The sequence below is a fragment of the Halictus rubicundus genome, chromosome 12 (genome assembly GCF_050948215.1).
Source record: "Halictus rubicundus isolate RS-2024b chromosome 12, iyHalRubi1_principal, whole genome shotgun sequence".
Taxonomy (NCBI): Eukaryota; Metazoa; Arthropoda; class Insecta; order Hymenoptera; family Halictidae; genus Halictus; species Halictus rubicundus.
Window position 1 is genome coordinate 981,591 of NC_135160.1, and position 19,778 is coordinate 1,001,368.

General features: G+C 39.7%; 1 protein-coding gene across 1 annotated transcript in view; it reads left to right on the forward strand.

The window, feature by feature from the left end:
- The window catches only part of LOC143360069 (uncharacterized), a 213,647-nt gene that overhangs the window by 51,308 nt on the left and 142,561 nt on the right, over window positions 1–19,778 (forward strand). Inside the window, exon 3 of the mRNA XM_076798632.1 lies at window positions 8,515–8,627. Within this exon, the coding sequence (XP_076654747.1) occupies window positions 8,515–8,627 (113 nt within the window). The remainder of the gene's footprint in view (window positions 1–8,514; window positions 8,628–19,778) is intronic.

Consider the following 19,778-nt stretch of genomic DNA (forward strand, 5'->3'; position numbering starts at 1 on the left):
CATCGGACAGGATACGAATGCGAAAGAATTCTTTTGCATGTGACTCAGTAAAAAAGCCAATTTCATGGCTTGTCAGACAAGCGACCACAAACTGAATAAATAAAGACCGCAACATCTACAGCTAGGTGGAAATGACACCTTGTATTTGACGTACGAGGGTTACCTGCCAGAATGTCAGACGGCCAGAAAAAGGAGCTGACTCACGTACAAACCCATGATACATCTTATTATTTATGCATTAGAGATTAATCCAGCAATATTGTACGTTAATAATTGAAGCCTCGATTGAAACTAGATGGCTTTTTAAACGTTCCAGCATTAATTAACCGGTGACCCAGCTCCGTCGTTGAACTATTAATGGAACAACTTGGGTTCAGAGTTTGCTGAAAATTCTTTCCCAACGATGTAGAAAAGTCTGACGAACTTCCGGCTGGAATTCTTTTCGAAGTTATAATTAATGTAGTTTCGCTAAGTAACTCAGTTTTTCGCCGATGTTTTTCCGAGCGGGTGAGCAGGATTTCCCGCTCAAACGTGAACTTTAGATTCGGAGAATTTTTTATTAAAAACTTACTAAAATTCTTCATAGAAAAAGTACGTCTCCATTCGATGACAATAGAAAATGAAAAAATTTTAATATTACAAATTATACATAAAAATTGTATTATTATTTAGCCCGTGCATAAATGTATATTCCGTACACGTAAAGAGTTGGAGTGAGGAGCTAACGAAATCCATTTCAAAATGGCGATGAGTACAACTCGCCCGGCTCATATCGTACGTAAGTAATTAGTGTAGTTTAAAAGAACGTATTGTTAGTCCAACGAGTTTGCCCATCGCGGCTCGCCATTCTCCGTCATATTTACGGCGGCTAATAAATTAGACACTTCTTCCAAACGTAATGTAATCCACGTCAGTGACAAATGGCGACGCGGCCAACGCGTTCTTCCACATTCATTCTTGTTACGCCGGCGTGTTTGCGTTACGCAATCGTTCGAGCCGTCGAAATTACTTTTCCAGACGGCAGCGAAAGAGCGAGGAACAATAGGGATCCGCAGCACTCTCGCCTTGTAATTTCGTAGCTGTAATTTTCGCGTGGCTCTCCTCTGCCGTCAGAACAGAGATTTAAAAACCATCCGTGTACCCCTTTTTTCCTGTTTCGGTTTGCGTGCCCGCGACCGGCACAAAAGAATCCCGGCTCGATTTCCCCGAAAAAAAAATTCCCGTTCCCCGTTGCGCTTTATCGACGCGAAACGGTTCGATCTCGGCAAACATTACTCGTTCGCGTTGAACCTTTCGTTACGTTTCTTTGCAGCCGTAGCCGCGCAAGAAACTCGCGAACGTTACCTGCCTGCGGCGCAGGTTAAAAGCCATTATTTTTCGGAAAGAACGCTTCGAATTTCCATATCCTTCTAAAACTAGGGTGAACACGCTGTGTAACAAAGAACTGGGATTTTTGAAATGGGTTTAGCATTGTGAAATCGTGAATGGATATTTTCTAAGGGATTTTCTGCTACTACAGACGGTACTGTTTCATATAATAATCAAATCTACACATTCAATATGTTAGAAAATCGCGTTCCGATTAAACTGTGCTGCACAGTAACCAAAATCAAATGATTTGTCAAAATGAACACTTCTCTTAAAATTAATAATAAGCTGTATCATATAATTTTATTTTCACATGATTTAATTCACCAAGGATTACTGATTATTATTTATTTGTTTCTTTTTGTTTAATCTCTTTTCTTTCCCTTAAACTGTGCTTTCTTTTATACTTTTTACATTTTCTTTCAATCATTCATCTTGTATATTAAGAAGCTGCCATTAAGGAAATTGTGTATATTATTGTATTAAAAGAATTTGTAACAATATGTAAGAATTTTTAGAAAAATAAGAGATTAGCAGATTATTGGCTAATACAAGGACCATATTCGGTGATTTCAACGCGTGGTGCACAGCAAGGTCGAGTTACTATAGCAGCTTAAATGTTTAACATAAAAATGCTGCCGACAAGTGTTTCCTATTTGAACTCTACCACGATAAAATGGTGTATTTCGGTTCGTAAATGACACGTATAAATTAAAGCAAATATTGACGGTAACATTAATGTTATGAATGATTAAAGTTAGTGTGTTCTCCTTTGTAACTTGAACGTCTGAATTATTTGAAGTTAGATCGTCAAAAAGCAATTGCTGCGCATCGTTCTCTTTGGAGCGCAAATAGCGGCTAAGTTGGATCCATTATACTACTACAGAGCGGTATGAGATACATTACTCATTGTACAATAAGACCTCGATTAACCGAGCCGCGTTTATCCGGGATCTCGATTATCCGGGACCTTGATTATTCAGAACATTCAAGAGAAAATGTGCACGTAACAACAGTCTTTGTTCGTTGTGTGTTCGTTACTTCCTCAATTCGTGATACGGTAGTTATTAGCCTTTACAAATGGTGAAAGATTGGATTCTGACAAAACACTTTCGATTCCGAACTTCGCACAATCGAAGCTGCGTCGGAATCGAATGTGAGTCTGCATTATGGTGTAAAAGGATCGCATTCCTCGAGGAAAGAATCCCATTGTGTACAAATCATCTTTCCTCTTAATTTTAGAAATCTGTTACACATTAGAATGTATAAAACGTTAAATTTAAATGTATAAAATGTTAAATTTAATTATAAGCTTGTGTTATGTTACACAAGAAACTTATTTATCTTTTCATCAAGTCAGTTAGGTTGAAGATTTATTCTCATAGTTTATTATTACTTTTGCAATAGAAAGTTATGAGATGCATAAATAGAAGTAATTGTTAACCTTTTAACTATTTTTAAATAGATGCTCGAGTTTGACGTTTATTCGCAAACTGATAAAAAATTGCAATAATGCAAGCGTACGTTTTTTTTGTGTAAACATCAGAAAAACAATCGAGCATACTCGCTTTTTTCTGTGCTTACGTAAGTCTGTTGCGTATTTGCAGACGTTCGCACGGAACAGAATGACATTGAAAATTGAACTGCGCACTTCAGATGCCGATGACCTCCCATTGATCGAGGAGAACATTATAACCGAGATGGTATAGCATTTCGAGGCTGGTAGTATTTCTTTTACGGTAATGTTTGCTTGCTTAGGGAAAATGTGCTACGATCGATCCCTCGAGATCAGTTCGCCGCGAACATCCGCCTATCACGCATCGGCGACCAGTCGTTCCAGAAATAATACTAGTTCCTTTCGAAATTTTCGATTATCCACTTTCACTTGTATCCGTCTTTATGTGTCTTTTACAATTTTTAAAAATTCTTGTCTTCTCCTATTTTTGCGGGTTTTACGCGTCGCTGTATACTTACTATTATCTTCGCTTCATTGTTGTGCTGTTCCACGTGTCGTTGTATATTTTTGTTCGACAATGTATGGGAAGACAATAGTACTCGGATGAGCTCCGGCGGACATTTTGTAAGACCCGCAGCGTCGGCGGAGAATAAAAATGGAGGTTTTGAAAAACAACTCGAGTAGGAGGTAAACTATTTTAAATTATTGAAAGTCTCTAACAATGCCTGGGTCTATTACTACCCAGAGTATCAAAATTGTCATTTAATTACTCAGTTTCTAGAGATTAAATTAAATGAACATTAGGAACGATAGAAAGACTAACGTTTGTATCTACAAACAGTACTTTCAAAAACATGTTTCAAAATATTGACTTCTGCAAAGGCATTAGAAGGATTTAAGTATATTGTCACCTTCGTTTCGACTTACTAAAATTATTTCAAGAATTACATTTTTATCCGACTTCCGTCTCTTATGGTCGACCGAGACAATTTTTATTTCGCATAAAGATCCGCAGACTATCGATAGTGAAGCAGTGAATTGTCCTAGACATCATCAATAATACGTATAGTTGCAAGAATGGTCCGCCGTCTGAGGGTTAATATAAGCTCGTCAATTTATGCAAGTGGCTCTAATAATTTGATCACTCACTGTACATTGCAAGTCTGAAGTAATACGGGCGGGGTAGACAGCTATTGTCACACGAAATATCTTTGTTAAGACTTTCGAATTGCTACCCCCCCTCCCTGACATTTTGGCACCTGTTATGCGTCATTCTACTCGTTTTGATGCGGTGAGTACGAATATGACTTTATGCAAATACAGCGTTTACTCGGTATATGTCCAAAAGATGGGTCTAGCCAGGGACATATATCGACCAGGAAATACTATACTTTGATCCACGCCGAACGTAGAAAAGGACCGCGAAGCTTCATGGCCTCTCATGGAGTGTACCCAGCAGCAGTGAGGATAGTTCTGGGACTTTTATCGGCTAGACATTTGGGACATACAGTGACGAGCAAAAGTGTGAACACACTTCGCTAGTTTTACGTAAAACATGATAATACAACCTATTTTTCAATTAAAGATTAGGTACCAATAATTACAAAGTGAATAGAATAAACAAAACACAACAGTTTATTTTCGTTAATCTTAACAATATATGGAATATTTATCGAAAATAGGGATTGAAGACAATTTTTACAGTTTTGCATTTTAATTGTACTCGGCGAAATAAAGCGTTAAATTAATATTTTGTCCGTTTTCCTTTACCTTTTTGTACTGCTTCTAGGCTGTGTGGCATACTATCTATTATATTTTTAATAATTTCCGGTTCTATGTTGTACTATTCTTGCTCTGTCCTTTTCCATAATTCATGAACACCTGAAGGTGGATTCTCATATTTTGCTAGCCTTCTTTTCACAATTGACCACAAATTTTCGATTGGGTTTATATCTGGACTTTGAGCTGGCCACTTCATCACAGAAAACTTTTGATTTCCTAGCCAGGTTTTTACTATCTTTGCAGTATGCTTAGGGTCACCGTCTTGTTGAAATACTACTTCATCTTCAGCAAATTCAATAGAATTAACAACAGAAGGTAAATTATTTTGTAAAATATTTAAATAATGCACATGATACCTTCTATTGGAACTAAGGGACCAACACTCTTATGAGTAAAACAACCCCAACACATAATTGAGCCACCCCAGAACTTCATAGTTTGTTTTATACTACTTGCTTGATTACTATTTTCGGATGAAGTTCAGTACCAAGACCTTCCATCAGATTCAAATCTATTAAATTTTGTTTCGTCAGACCATATAACTCTTTTTCAATCTTCTGTCGTCCACCCTTTGTATGTATGAGCAAATTTTTTTCGTAGTTTAATATTTTTATCTGAAAGAGCTGGTTTGCGTTTCTTTTCTTTCGCTTTTAACCCAATTCTCTTTAAGGAGCGGCGAATGGTTCATTCACTTGCGTTTACTCCATTGTCTTGAGCCGCGATTTTTGGAGTTTTATGAGTTTCAGACCGAAGATGATGTGCAATTTCACGTGCAGCTCTGTCAGAAACAAGTTGCGGTCTACCGTTTCTTGAAGAAGTTGACACACTACCATAGGTTTTCTTTATTCTTGCAACCATCGATGACTTACACCACATTTTACTGCAATTTGCCGTAGTGGAAAACCTTTATCGTACAATGAAATGATACTGTTTCTTTTATCTGCACTAAGTGGGTTCATCTTGACTTACGCGCGTCAACTAACTTTCAAATAGGAGAAAAATTGTGTAAACACTAGTCTAAACGTGTCTTACTACAGTTGGCTATCAGTGTTCGTTGACAATTTCATTCCCCTAGCATTTGTGTACTATCTTAACCGTTTCTGATGAAACGTGCAAAACTGTAAACATTGCTTCAAATTCTTATTTTTGTAAAATATACAGTGACTCCCACTAATATTCGGACGCTCTTAAAAATCGCATAAATTTGTCAATATTGGACTATACTACTTGAATTTCTTTGAGAAGTTAGAACAATTGGATCGCTACATAACGTGTAAAAAATGTTTGATTAAAATTGTATTTGGTCGAAATTAAAAAGAATGTACTAAAAGTTGTGTTTTGCAACTTTTTTGTGCGGACTTATATTAAAACTTTAAAAAGTACGTTTTGTATATCTGTATCGATTGTACATATTCTGAATATTTCATCTAAATCGGCCAACGTTGCAATGATCTACAAACGTTTAACGATGGAAGCTTAAGGGTGAAAGTCGCAGAATTTTGGCCTTGTCATGGAATTTCGCCCTTATGCGATCATTTTGAAACATCTGTAGCTCATTTTGATCAAATTCTCAGAATATGTATCATTCCTACAGATCTACAAATCGTAATTTCTAAATTTTCAATGTAAGTCCACATACAAAAGTTGCAAAATACAACTTTTAGTATTTTCTCTGCAATTTCGACCAGTTGCAAATTTTGTAACTATTTTTGTTCACTTTATGTGGCAACCAATTGCGCTAACTTCTTAAAAAAAAACCAAGTCGTGTGGCCCAATATTAACAAAAATATACGATTTTTAAAAGCGTCTGAATATTAGTGGGAGTCACTGTATATATTGTTAATATTATCTAACATAAACTGTTATGTTTTGTTTATTACATTCACCATATAATTATTATTACCTAAGCTTTATCATTCAATTGAAAAATAGGTTGTATTATCACGTTTTATGTGAAACTAGCGAAGTGTGTCTACACTTTTGCTCGTCACTATATATAGACTAAACACTGTATATCTCGTTAACTTGTAATTTCCGCCAAACACGAGTGTCATATTCGTATTCAGAATATAATTACGTACAATAGGTTAAAGCTGTAGAGAGGGTGGGGGGGGGGGGGGCAATTGTAAAGTTCAGCCATATATCTTTCTTCGAAAAGCAGACCACAATTGACGATTTTAATGGTATCACTCGAGCCCTGATTTAAATTTTAAAATGCGCGAAGTGCCATCACCCGCTAGGATGGCTACCAGTTGCGTACAAGCAGCGACGCGACGGCCGGCTCGAGCGGTGATTTCGAAATTAGGTAATTAATTTAGTGGCCCGTCCGGGGCACGCTTTCCAGATGACGACGGTCGCCGGTTCTCGGTCCCTGCACGTACCTCGACGAACCCTTGATCGCTTCGAGTGGCGGCCGCCTAGTTGCGTAATATACAGATACATTTTGAGTAATGTTGTTAAGCGCCGGGGACATTAATCGTCGACACGTGGACACGAGTTACGAGGACGCAACAGTTTATCGATTGGGTCCCCCTTTTTACGCTCCGGAAGGTATTTCGAACGATTAAATTCTGCCTCTCTGCGCGCCGCTTTCCTTTGCTCGACTACCCGGCAATTTCATAGTAAACACGCAACCGTTGCCTTGTTTTCAGAGATTTTCGAGAACGTTTGCTTGCCTCGTGTGGCAAAATTACAGAGCGATGGCAATTTATCGCTCGCGCGCTTATTATTTCAGACATAATTGCGAGCTTTTCGTATAATTTGTAATTACGTTCCCTCTTCGATCTGGTTTTACTATTGATTGGTTGTGGTCGTTTCTTATATTCTTATTTTAACACCAGTTTTACGGAGCACTAAAAGTGACTATTTTACATTACCTATAGATGCCTAATGTGCGTTTGCACGTTTCCTATAGATGCTGGAAAAAAATATTTTGAAAAAGGCTACAGAGTGCCATTATAAAAAAACGAGTGCAATTGCAGTTGGCAACTGCACCGATGCAGTTCTGCGTAAAGTTGCAGTACAGAACGCTTATTAATCCTTTGCACTCGAAGCTATTTTAACTCCAAAACAAAACATTTCTTCCGACCTAGAATATGTCCCTTCTATATATTTTTTTTTCATGTTGTACATACGAGAATGGTGCAATTTACTTGTACAATACTGAAATGTTTAGTAACATATTGAATACAAACAAACTTAATAATGTAAAAAATATTTTGAATAATGATACAGCAATTTTTAGTGGCGCCTTGCAGTCACCATTCGAGTGCTAAGGGTTAATCCATGCAAAACTTTTCTTTACCATTTTTTCCTGCCTGCAATAAGAATCGAGTTATTATACGCCTTGTATTTCCACCATTCGTATTTTCTCGCGAACACAGACATCCACAGTCTGCTAATCGCCATAACAAACCTCAATCCTCCAATGTTCATTCCGTGAAATGAATCGTTTCGTTTTTGCGGGTTCCGTATTGTGGCTGATTCGCCAACGTGCCCGAGTTTGGGAGAAAAAAAAACAAAAACCGTGAAATACTCTCGGCGCGAGACGCGCGTCTGCAAACTGGCGCAGCAACCCGGCGATATGTCAGCAATAATCCCCCGCGTTGCGAGGATGACTCGCAAAACTCGGATAAACCCCTCCCTGTTGCGCGGCCCCAGCGCAGCGTTAGGAACGCGCGCGTGAGAATTATCGATCGTTATCGAGCGCCGCCCGAGGCAAGCAGCGAAGATCGCGTAGCCGCTTCCTGTTGCGCTCTTTCACGGGGGATAATTGACGCGCCTCCTATTATCCTTATTGTCGCAGCTCCCCGCGGACTTTATTCTCTCCTAGGACAGCGCCGGCACAATGGCCGCCGAGCCTGATCGGCCGAGCTTACTCACCCGGGACAATCTTACTCTTTTTGCAGAAGCCGAATGCTGCGTTGGCGAAGCTGCCGGAGAGGCGTGTTGGGAACCTTGTTACTGCGTTCTCCTGCAAGACGAGCAGACCCTCACGGCTTACAGGAGCGAGGACATGGCTGTGAGTACCTTCTCTGCCAACTTTTCTACTCCCGCCCTCTTCTCGAACGCGAAAAATTTCCCCAATTTGAATGAACCCCGCCTTTCTTTGTCCGGCGACGCACTTACCGCGTGACCAGCCAGTAGACGTGTTAGGTTCTCGCATACGGAATGCCCCATTTTGCGACAGTGACGTTAAACAAACGCAACTTTTTTTATAGTTTAACTTATTCGTCAAAGTAGTTTTATTCTAATATTTAAAGAAAATTGATTCAGTGAAATCCAGTTTACGTTTCCACGCGGGGCAAGAGTGCCGCGAATTCTCTGTGTCCGTGAAATTATTTTTCCAGATAACGTTGTAGCACGGAGGAGCCGGTTATGCGAATTTCAATGCGAATACCGGTGGACTGTCCGAGGCGTTTGCACTTGTTAGGTATCGACGTTTCTACGCGTTCAGAGAAATCCTACGTTTTATCGCGTTTACACGCGCACAATGCTCGCGCATAGGCGAACGGGGTCCGGGAGTTGTTTGATCGTACGGTTGGAATGGCAAAGGGGCGCCCAGCCTCTAATTCGATTAGAAAGTTTACACCCCTTCGGCTGCCGTTTGTATAACCAAACGCTTTCAAGACGCTTTGGACTTCTGACCGAAACTGCGGCCGCTGTAAATATCTGTCGAGATTATGTTCGGAGCGTGTCTGCGGGTGCCGCTCGCCCACGATTGATGTTACGTCGGGAACGGGAGACGTGAAAAACTATGGGGGTAGAACCGCGACTCCGAACTTGAGACATGGGGGCTGAAAATGAACATGCTCTCCGGCGGAGATGCCTTTTCTTCTGGTAATTTATCACTTTTTTCCACTGTTTTTTCCACATTTGTCTCTTCCTTTGTCTCTACTGCAACCTACCGGTGCTCGCTTCCGTTGCAAGATCTGGATTATTATGCGACAACTTTTCCCAGAATTTCTAACAAAAGAGAGCTCTGTTGGTGTGCAACGATTGCCACTTCCATAACCTTAGGTTTAAGGGGCGGTTTACAGCCCTTAGGTATAAGCGACCCTTGCAGTAAAGGAAAAGCGAGGACTACAGTCGGTCACTAACAGTCAGTCGCTAACAGTCGGTCAAGCCAGCGCGTCGTCACGTTAAGAAGTAAACCCACATTGTAACATCAAGTTTTTAGTTATACAGTTATATGTACACAACTGTTAATATCTTCAACACTGTACACGCGATATTGCAACATTCCACTGCTTTAATAAACGCTAACAAGCTCTCCGAACGATTCTAAAACATCGTTGGAATGTATGAATTATATTTTATAAAATGAATTTTCACCGTTCGAGAGTCTGGAGTAATATTCCATCCATGCCCTTACACTTTAAACGAATGAATTCTGTTTCATAACGTCACATTTTAGAGAAATAAATACCACAATGGAAACAGGTAGAAATAACAATTTTTTGGTTAGAGGAACTTTTAGAGATTAATATACGAAAAAATTTGAGTCAAATAGAACGTGTTCAATGTTCATTAAACTTGGAGGTTTCTGGGAAGGTCGTAGGACCGCGACCCGTAGAATCGATTCTGGAAAAATCGGCTTATGGGACGTCTCGCGGAAAAGTGTGCGAAGTGTTTAGTCGAGTTCTGGCTACTCGCGGGTCTGTCGCGAGAAAGAATGCCGAAGATTCCAACGAGAGCCGAGCATCGATTTTCTACTAGTGTTCGCGCGCTCGAGAGAGCAGCTTGACATTGAACGTTTACCTTATAGCGGCGGGTGCACGCCGCGAACCATTGCACTCTGCGGAATGTAGCACGGTTCGCAGCGGATCGGAACGAAAGAAACTCAATTGAAGTTTCACCGTGAACTTTTGCCAGAAGGTGTGTGCCTCCCTGTCGCGAACGCACTCTCTGGGACTTCCCCGGGAAAAGCTTACTTAACTAATAACTTTCCGGCAGAGTTACCGGGGTGACTTCCATCCTACGTCGTTTCACCCCCACCCCCCCGCCCCACTGTTTTTCCTTTATCTTTCTCTGTATACTTGCCGCCAGTTCGTGAACTACGAGGCGGTTAGGTAGTAAAAGTCCATGGGTATATCTTATGGTCGATATTACCCATGAGGACAACGGATAAAGTTCTTGCACAGTCAAGCCAGCGGCGTGAAGGCAATTTTTTCAATTCTGAAACGCTCGTTCAAATATGCATGAAACGTTTCCACGCAGCTGGAAGCTATGGTGCTCGACCTACGGGGTTACTGTTGGCTCGAATGTTTTTTTGTAGCGCCCATGTTTCAGAATTTTATGCCCGCACAGAGAGAAATTATTCGCGTTATATTTTGTCGCTTTCGGGAATATCCTAACGATTTTTATGCGGGCCGCTTGCACCAATATGGAAAGCATCGAAATTGAGGCGAAATATAGTCATGCGATTTTCGTCTCATTCCCCTGTCGGGTAAACAGCTTTTTTAAATGTTGAGCGATGGAAACATTTGCATAAAAATGCTTTTAAATATACGCCAAACAGCTAGGCATTTATCTCTGTATTTTCCTAAAAATTTATTGCATTTTTTAACTCCTTCGATATGCTATTTTTCTTTATTACTTGCGTTACTACGCTGAGAAGCAGACGGAAAATGTTATTTTATTTTTATTATTTCCTGATCCTTGCAACTCTAATCAAAAATTCTACACTGACCATTTCATCGTACATAATACGAATAAATTGCTCGCTACATTTTCGCAATTAAGAATTCATTCTCTTACTAATAACTGAATATTTATGCATTTCTGAGAAATAGGAATTGCTAAAATAGAAAACTGTAGATTGTAGACTTCCCTTACTAATAACTGAATATTTATGCATTTCTGAGAAGTAGGAATGGGCAAAATAGAAAACTGTAGATTGTAGACTTCCCTTACTAATAACTGAATATTTATGCATTTCTGAGAAGTAGGAATGGGTAAAATAGAAAACTGTAGATTGCAAACTTTTAAGATTTTGAGAAATATACATGAATGTAACCATCTCTCGTGAACAAAACATTGCGGATTCGTAAGGAGGCTTTTAGGTGGAAGTTGTAACAGGACTCTGGTCGAATTGAGAACGCTTAATTCGCGCAATTTGTAGCCGTCCGTTGATGCGAAAATTCTGTAATCCCTGAAACGTAATGTCCGGAGCTTAAAAGAGACTTTTACTCGGCATTGATATTCCGCGAGTCTTACGGAATACCCGTCCATTGACACGTTTAATTCGCCGGCTTCCATCCGCCTTGCTATTTTACTCGCGAAACCGTGGCCCTCTTGGGTCGGTGCATAGTTGCCCGTGAAACGAACGAACGTAGAAAGCTCGAGGAAGGCGAAGATTTCTTGTTCCGGATCCATTTCGGTCGTTCGTAAGATCCCCCAAGTATACCCGGCGTCGTTGTCCCCCGACTTGGACTTCTTTTTCCTCGGTCCCGCGAATGCACCGACGCTCAGAATTCTACTTATTACATTGCTTCCAGGCAAATCCCCGTCCGAGATTGGCTAATTTTAAGGCTTTTCGTGTATGCAATTATCCCCGGGTGAAAGGGTTACTTGTACACCGTCTTTGCTTCATTTACCGATCTCACGATGAAAGGGATTCGGCGGTTGAGTTTTCTCTTTTTTTTTTAATTCGCGTTCGCGAACGTCTTCTGTATATAGTAGCTATTTAGCTTTGAAATTCCTTTGGAAACGTAAGACGATTGTGTGGGTAATGAAACGGTAGTTATATATTTTGAGAAATAAGAAAAGCTTTTGGTCCGCGCGATGGAGGTTAATCCCTTAGAATCGAAGGTATTTTAATTGAATGTAATCAACAAGTTAAATATATTTTTCAATAAAGAAGATAAATCTTGACTTGGATTTTTATTTGAGGATTCAATTTAGGTCGATATATAATTCTTCGAATAATCTTTCGAAATGTGTTTCTTCTTTCAATAACTTGAATAATTCCACTAATACGAAATCAGTGCACGTTTAATTGTTATGTACCCAACGAAGTACGTGCAACGCTCTAATAGAAGCATGTTCGAGCTTTTATTAATTCCTGTCGCTTGGAAATGGTGGTAGAACAGTAAAACTAGTAACTTTTAATGTGGCATTCTCCGGGGAAAGTCTTGCAAACATTGTTCTTGGAATAGCAACTACTCAATAACAACTAGAAAATAGGTTCGCACATATAGCTATTCAAGAAGCCTAGTTTATTGCAGTTTGACCATATTCGAGCAGCTCTAGATGTCTACGACAACCCCAGTGATTCACAATCTCTAACAAAGTTAGTATTCTTTTATACAGCTGTCGGATACAATGGAACTAACATAATTCGTTATACTAGCAGTACCTAAAATTGCTGGACAGCTCGAAACGATTCCAAGTTTCAAGGACACCAACAGCAGAGAGTTCTAACCAGTGTCGCCAGATCAAGACTTGTGTCCCCACTCTAACTTCCCCTTCCATCGCGCTGTTCCCCACGCTTCCGCCGCGGGCCAGTCACGTGACGCGTTTCGTCCCTGTCGCGCATACTCCAGTGGTGGCAGAGAAAGAGGGTAAGAGGCTTTTTCCCCTCGATTCTTGCTCCCTCCCCTCATCTGGCGACACTGGTTCTAACATTTGCCATCTCCAGAAGTAGGGAGAGGAGTCGTCTGTGGCTCGCGAGCCGCAGGTTGCCCGGGCCTGACTACAGGATCGGTGAACGGTGTATACTTGATTATAGCTTCCCATAATTACTCCATCAGTTCGGCCAGAACTATACAGGGTGTTCATTTGAAAACTTTCCAGCCGAATATCTCGAAAAGTATGAAAGGTATTAAAAAAGTGTAAAACTTGTGGCCAAGAATTTCGAGGGGGAAAGAGAGGGGGGGCAGGATCAGTTTTTTATTTGGGTGACGTTTTCAAGGTCATTTGAAGGTCAACATTGTTTTTTCAATTGGAAATCTATATTTTTTATTATGGGATCTTATTGTATGTAAAAAGACCAGCAATTTTCTTTTGCACTTTTTAAATCCGCGCACTAGTTTCGGAGATATTTAAAGAGAAATAGAACGAGTCATACTTATACTGAGAGAAAGTTTGTAATTTCTTTATAACTATAACAAATTTTCAAAATGTTCTCCGTTGTTTTCTAAACAATAATACAGACGATTCTCAAATTCTGAACGAACATTTTTGAAGGTATCTGTTGGAATAGCTCTATATTCCTGTACAATTCTGCGACGCAAATCGTTGACGCTTTCTGGTTGTGTTTTATAAACAACAGACTTAAAGTGTTCCCACAAAAAGAAGTCGACTGGAGGTAGATCTGGTGATCTTGGTGGCCACTCAATAACACCTCCTCTACCGATCCATCTTAGTGGGAATCGATTGTTTAACCACTGGCGAATTGGTAACGTGTAATACGGGGGAGCACCATCATGTTGGAAGTACAAAAGTTCTTCATTTAACAAAAAATTGCCGTTTTCATCTCTTCGGTTTTCAAGACTTTCTGTTATAAGTGGATCAATGATGTCGTCCAGTAAATTTAAATACAGATTGCCATTCAAATTCTCTTGGAAAAACAGAGGGCCTGTAATAGCATTTCGTAAAATGCCTGCCCAAACATTTATTTTTTCCGGCCATTGAGTGTTACTTTCTCTAACGAGATGTGGATTTTCGTCACTCCAATAACGACAGTTATGACGATTTACAGCATCGTTTAAGAAAAAAGTACATTCGTCACTAAAACAAATGTTTTTAATTAGATTAGGAGTGACGTTCATCCTATTTGTTCCTCGCAAAACTCAATCCGCCTGTCAAAGTCATCTTCCAATAACTTTTGATGCTACTGCATTTTATAAGGATGAAACTTGTTATGTTTAAGTAATTTGTGCACAGATCCCACTGATACACCAGTTACCATTGAAACTTGTCGAATTGAACTAGCAGTATTCACAGTAAACTGTCCTATAATTTCGATTTGATCAGCTTCTTTTATGAATTTTGGCTGGTTTCTTTTTAAATTTGTCACGGATCCTGTTTCCTTAAACTTTGCAACTAATTAGAACACGTACGTATGAGAAAGATGTGTATCAGGAAGCAGTTCGACGAGAACACTCATCAGCTCCATAAATAAAAATTATTTCTACTCGTTCTTCTAAAGAATACACCATTTTATACAATCAATTGTACTACAATATTAGTATCTCTTATTACGATGATTCACACTTGACTAAATAGTACAATCTTATATTGAAAGACAGACAACGTAAACAAGAGATCAGTAGAGGACAATTCTGTTTCCAAACGGTACGTGCTAGTACAACTGGAAAACATTAACGTTTGCGTCAAAGCATTTTACACAATAATATGCCTCGCTCTACTTCTTTTTAAATATCTCCGAAACTAGTGCGCGGATAAAAAAAAAGTATCCTACGAAAATTGCTGGTCTTTTTACGTACAATAAGATCCCATAATAAAAAATATAGGTTTCCATCTGAAAAAACATCTGACCTTCAAATGACCTTGAAACCGCCACCCAAATAAAAAACTGATACTGCCCCCCCCCCTATTTCCCCCACGAAATCCTTGGACACGTGTTTTACACTTTTCTAATATCTTTCATACTTTTCGAGATATTCGGCTGTAAAGTTTTCAAATGAACACACTGTATAAAATTGGGAGCTGAGATCGACGTTGCCTGGGCTACACAAAATTAGACACAGGGTTAATCGAAACCAGGGTTAATTATACGTTCCTTTAGTAAATAGAAACGAAAGAACATGTTATCAAGCAACATCCTGTAGGAGCTGACTGTATGTTGTCGTTTGGTTTCTCGCGACGTCGACCGATGCGAGTGAACGCGCGAACATTACATTGACCCAGAAGCAGTTTATTTCGTGTTTCCGGGCTCGGTGTCGGAGTCCAATTCAAGAGCTCGCGGAAACGCAGCCCATATTTCTGGTGGTGCTCATGTTTCCTCGATCCAAGTTTCTGGTAGCTACACGACTCCGCGCACCGCCGTGTAAGTGGTAGCCATTACGCGTTTAAAGGCCGGCTACAAATCCCGTCGATTCTGGCTGCGGAAACCCACCCGCGTCTCGCCACTCGTGTTTCGCATGAGAGGACTCTCCTTGAATTTATTCGTACGCCCCTGTGTGCATAATAACCATCCCTGCCACCCCCCACCCCCTCAGGCTCGAGTGCTTTTTCTACCGGTGCGTCGGTGAAAGAGAAATTTTCCTCGTTACGTTATCAATGACGGATCTCGAAGCCGGAGACGAATCGGCTGTCTGAAATCTCTCTCTCTCTCTCTCTCTCCCTCTCTCTCTCTCTCTCTCTCTCTCTCTCTCTCTCTTTTACACCGTCTTCCTCTCTCTCGTTCCCCAATTTCTCGAATGAAACGGCTGTTTCTTTGGTAAACGGAACCGTCTCATAATGGGACTTTAAGGATCGTATCTTCGGGGACGATCGGCTGTGATCGAGGGAAATTATGTAATCACTTGATTCGATTGCCTGCGATTGTAGAGTGAAATGATGTCCCCGGGGGCGTAATTATTTTTCATTTGTTTCGGAATGCGAGGGGATTCGGGATTGCTCGACGGTTCGGGAATGTTTCGTGGATGGTTGTTCTCGTTACTCGAGCCGTTGCAGCAACAGGAAACAGTAATCATTAAATTGTAGATCTCCGTGCACAATCGCATCTATTTTTAACGAAGCCGATCAAATCTGCTGCAGCTATACTGTTTCAGTTAACTCTGTCTTATAATCCGTCAATATCTGGAAAATCCTTGATTTAATACTCGTCAAACATGCACAGCTAACGCAGACGTGTGAATCGATAGAGCGAAATGTCTTTTATTGAAGTTTGTGAAGCGAAATCGGAGTTACTGGGTTTGTCAAAATACTCTGAATGCTTAGACGATAATTGCTGAGGTTAATGTGCTGACCGAAATTATTCTAGGACCAGAAAGCACTGGATAAAGCATGGAGATAAGTTGGTTCCTACGGCGCGACGAGAACAGTCATAATTCAAGAAAGGGTAAATCGCGTGGGATATAAGCGTAACTTCTAATTCCGTCTCTAATAACTTTCCTCCTTAGCTTCTCGCTTGTGCATTATTGCACATCTTTCGAGCAGTTTCGTGATGTTGAATTACTCCTTAATCGTGCCTCCATGGATCACCGTAAATCCGTCTTTTCGACATAAATATTTGTGCGAGCTACTTACAGCTTTTACAATAAATTAATCTGGTTTGCAACTTCTCTACATATCAAATTGATATCAGCACTTTATTCTTTCCTTCGCAGAGATAGATGAGATTATTTTGATTTCTAAAGATAGTATTTTACATAGTTATGTCTTGTTTAATTTATTTTCATGCTTGTTTCTTTATAAATGTGTATAAGCGATTTTAGAATGGGTCTAAGGTGATGCAATTATAATTTTCATTAAGGTATGCTTTCAATTGTTATGCTTTCTAATTCTTATTAAATACCGAGTAGTTACAATTAGACTGTGAAGCATTATGTATTCACAGTTCCTACGAATTTTTAATAAAATTATGTAACGGAAAAATCGAAACCGAATTCACTATAGTTTTCAATGCAGTTTCTATTCCTTTGTTTCCGTAATGTACCGAAGTAGTTCACAAACGAAAGGAAACTCCATGTAATTTCAGATACGAGGGTGGAAATTTGCATGAACCTCCGCCGTCCGGCAAGAACAATGACACGATTAATTATGTTTTTAATGGAGGTTCGCGAATCTCCGTACACGATAACCTCCATTCGATACAATTTCTTCAGAATTGTTAAATGCAAATTCTCGAGCGCGCAAACGAAACCACGCCGAATGAACGGCCGACGAGCAGTAGAAGCTAATTCGTTCCACTTGCATACGAAAAAGATATCACTATGTCAACAGTCCCAGGAGCCTGAATAAATTTGAATAATTTAAAAGTACAATTAGTTCCTCTGTATAGCGACATCCGTTTCGAGCATCGCTCCACTTGTTTCACTTCTATTAATTTCGCTGCATTTTGTTTCTCTAATCGGACTGATATTCACACAAAAATGCGCATTTGCACGAATTAATTTAATGAAAAATAAGACGACTAAAAGCTTCAACCAGTTTTACTGTTTTACTTTATGTTCAATTTACTGAATTTATTTTTATGGAGAGCAATATTTTACTTCACCATGGTATGAATTTTTGTCGGTAGGGAAACTTTTTTTTCTTTTTTTGGCTGAGAGGTTGAAAAAAAAACATAGATGTGATTAATAATAATGAATTTTTTTTTTGTTTCTATGACCGATTCTGTTGCGTCTGTAGCAATTGTGTGAAAGGAGAGGAACGGCGATCGAGACGATAGGGCAGATAAACATTAGGTTCCAGGGACGTTTGTATCGAATGCTCGACCGTTTGTCACCGTTATCGATTGTCCTCGTTGGTCGTTGGTTTTCCCTTGATTTTTCGAATGTCTCGCAGGTTTCTAGTAATTCGACGCCCCTCCTCCCTGCCATCCACGCAATGGTTGAGCCCGTGTTATTACTAAATCAAGACCGCCGGCAGCCCTCTTTCACCCCGTCCCGACTCACGTCCTTTTCTCCTTCCGTGTAATCACATTCGAGGGGTCTAGGAACACGAGGAGACCCTTCGTTACTCGACGCTGAACCGCCCCGAAGGAATAGGGTTAACGGCCGTCGCGCTTTTTCTTCTTCCTTTCAAACGATTCCTCACCCGTTCGTTCCGGATGGGATTTACTCGGCAAGTAGAAAACACCCGTGTACGATCAGCCTTACGGTTATGTCACGGAACACGGTCATTCCTTTTTTTACCCGCTGAACCATCCCTCACGCTGATAAACGTGTTATCTCGTGATCATGCCTTCGAACTTACAGTCCCGGACAAAATGATGGCACGTGCGTGCTATCTTTAATTTCTTGAAGATTACTTAGTATTTCTGAATTTAGTACATAATGTCGTAATTGTTACGATCTGGAGAGACGAAACATGTTAGTAAATAAGGTTAACCTCGCTAGCTTTCTGAGCAAGCAGAAGAAATATACAAATGCTTAGGGCGAAATGATAGCACACTTGTGCTTTTTGCTGATATCTTTCAATAGTTTGCGAGTTGCCAAGCAGATAACAGCAAATGTCAAGGTTTAAAGTTGAAGTTCGACATGGACTCGGAAAAAAATGAAGTCAAACTGAAATTGCAAGGATTATTGAATGAAAAAGTCAAAATGTTTCCGAAATTTCAAAGATTGTTAAAAGAAATCGCAAGGTAGTATATAATTTATTAAGAGATCCTGCAAATTATGGAAGGAAAAAAAGTTGTGGACCGCTAACATTATCAGAACGGGATGAAAGGACTATTATTCGTATTGCTTCGAACTCAACATCGACATCACGTGCAATTGCTCAAAAAGCAGGCATCACTGCAAATATTTAAAGTGTTCGTCGTGTTTTTCAGGCGTGTAAGTTTATTCAAAGATTGAAAATGAAGCAAAAACCTCCGTTAACAAAACATCATAAGGAGCAGCGATTAACATTTGCAAGAGAACTTATTCACTGAAAAAAGAAGGTAAAACAGATGTACAGTTTCTTGATGGAAAAATGAATAGTCCGAAATATATAAATCTAATCTCGCAACAAATTAACGAACATGCACAACGAATTACCAAAAGCAAATTTATTTTTCAACGACAATGCTGCCTTTCACCGAGCTAAAAACAATTTTTAAGAACTTTATGAGAACAATTTTTTCAAAGAGAAAATGTACCAGTTATACCATGGCCTGTACACTCCGGGCACCTGTATATTATTGAAAATTGTTGGGGAGACCTCGCACGAGCTGTATATAAGAATGGAAAACAGTACGATAATATTCAACAATTAAAAGAAGCCACTAAGGTAAAATGGTGTAATTTGTCGTAAGATACAATTAAAAAAACTATATAAGACCTTACTAAATCGGATGCTCCGAGTAGTAGAAAATAAAGGTGGATACACCCATTATTAATTTGCTGTTAATTATTATGTAACTTTCTTTTTGGTGGAAATATATGTATAAATATTGTAAGTGCGCTATCATTTCGCCCTCAGCATTTGTATATTTCTTCTACTTGCTCAGAAAGTTAGCGAGCTCAACCTTATTTACAAAGAGGTTTGGTCTGTG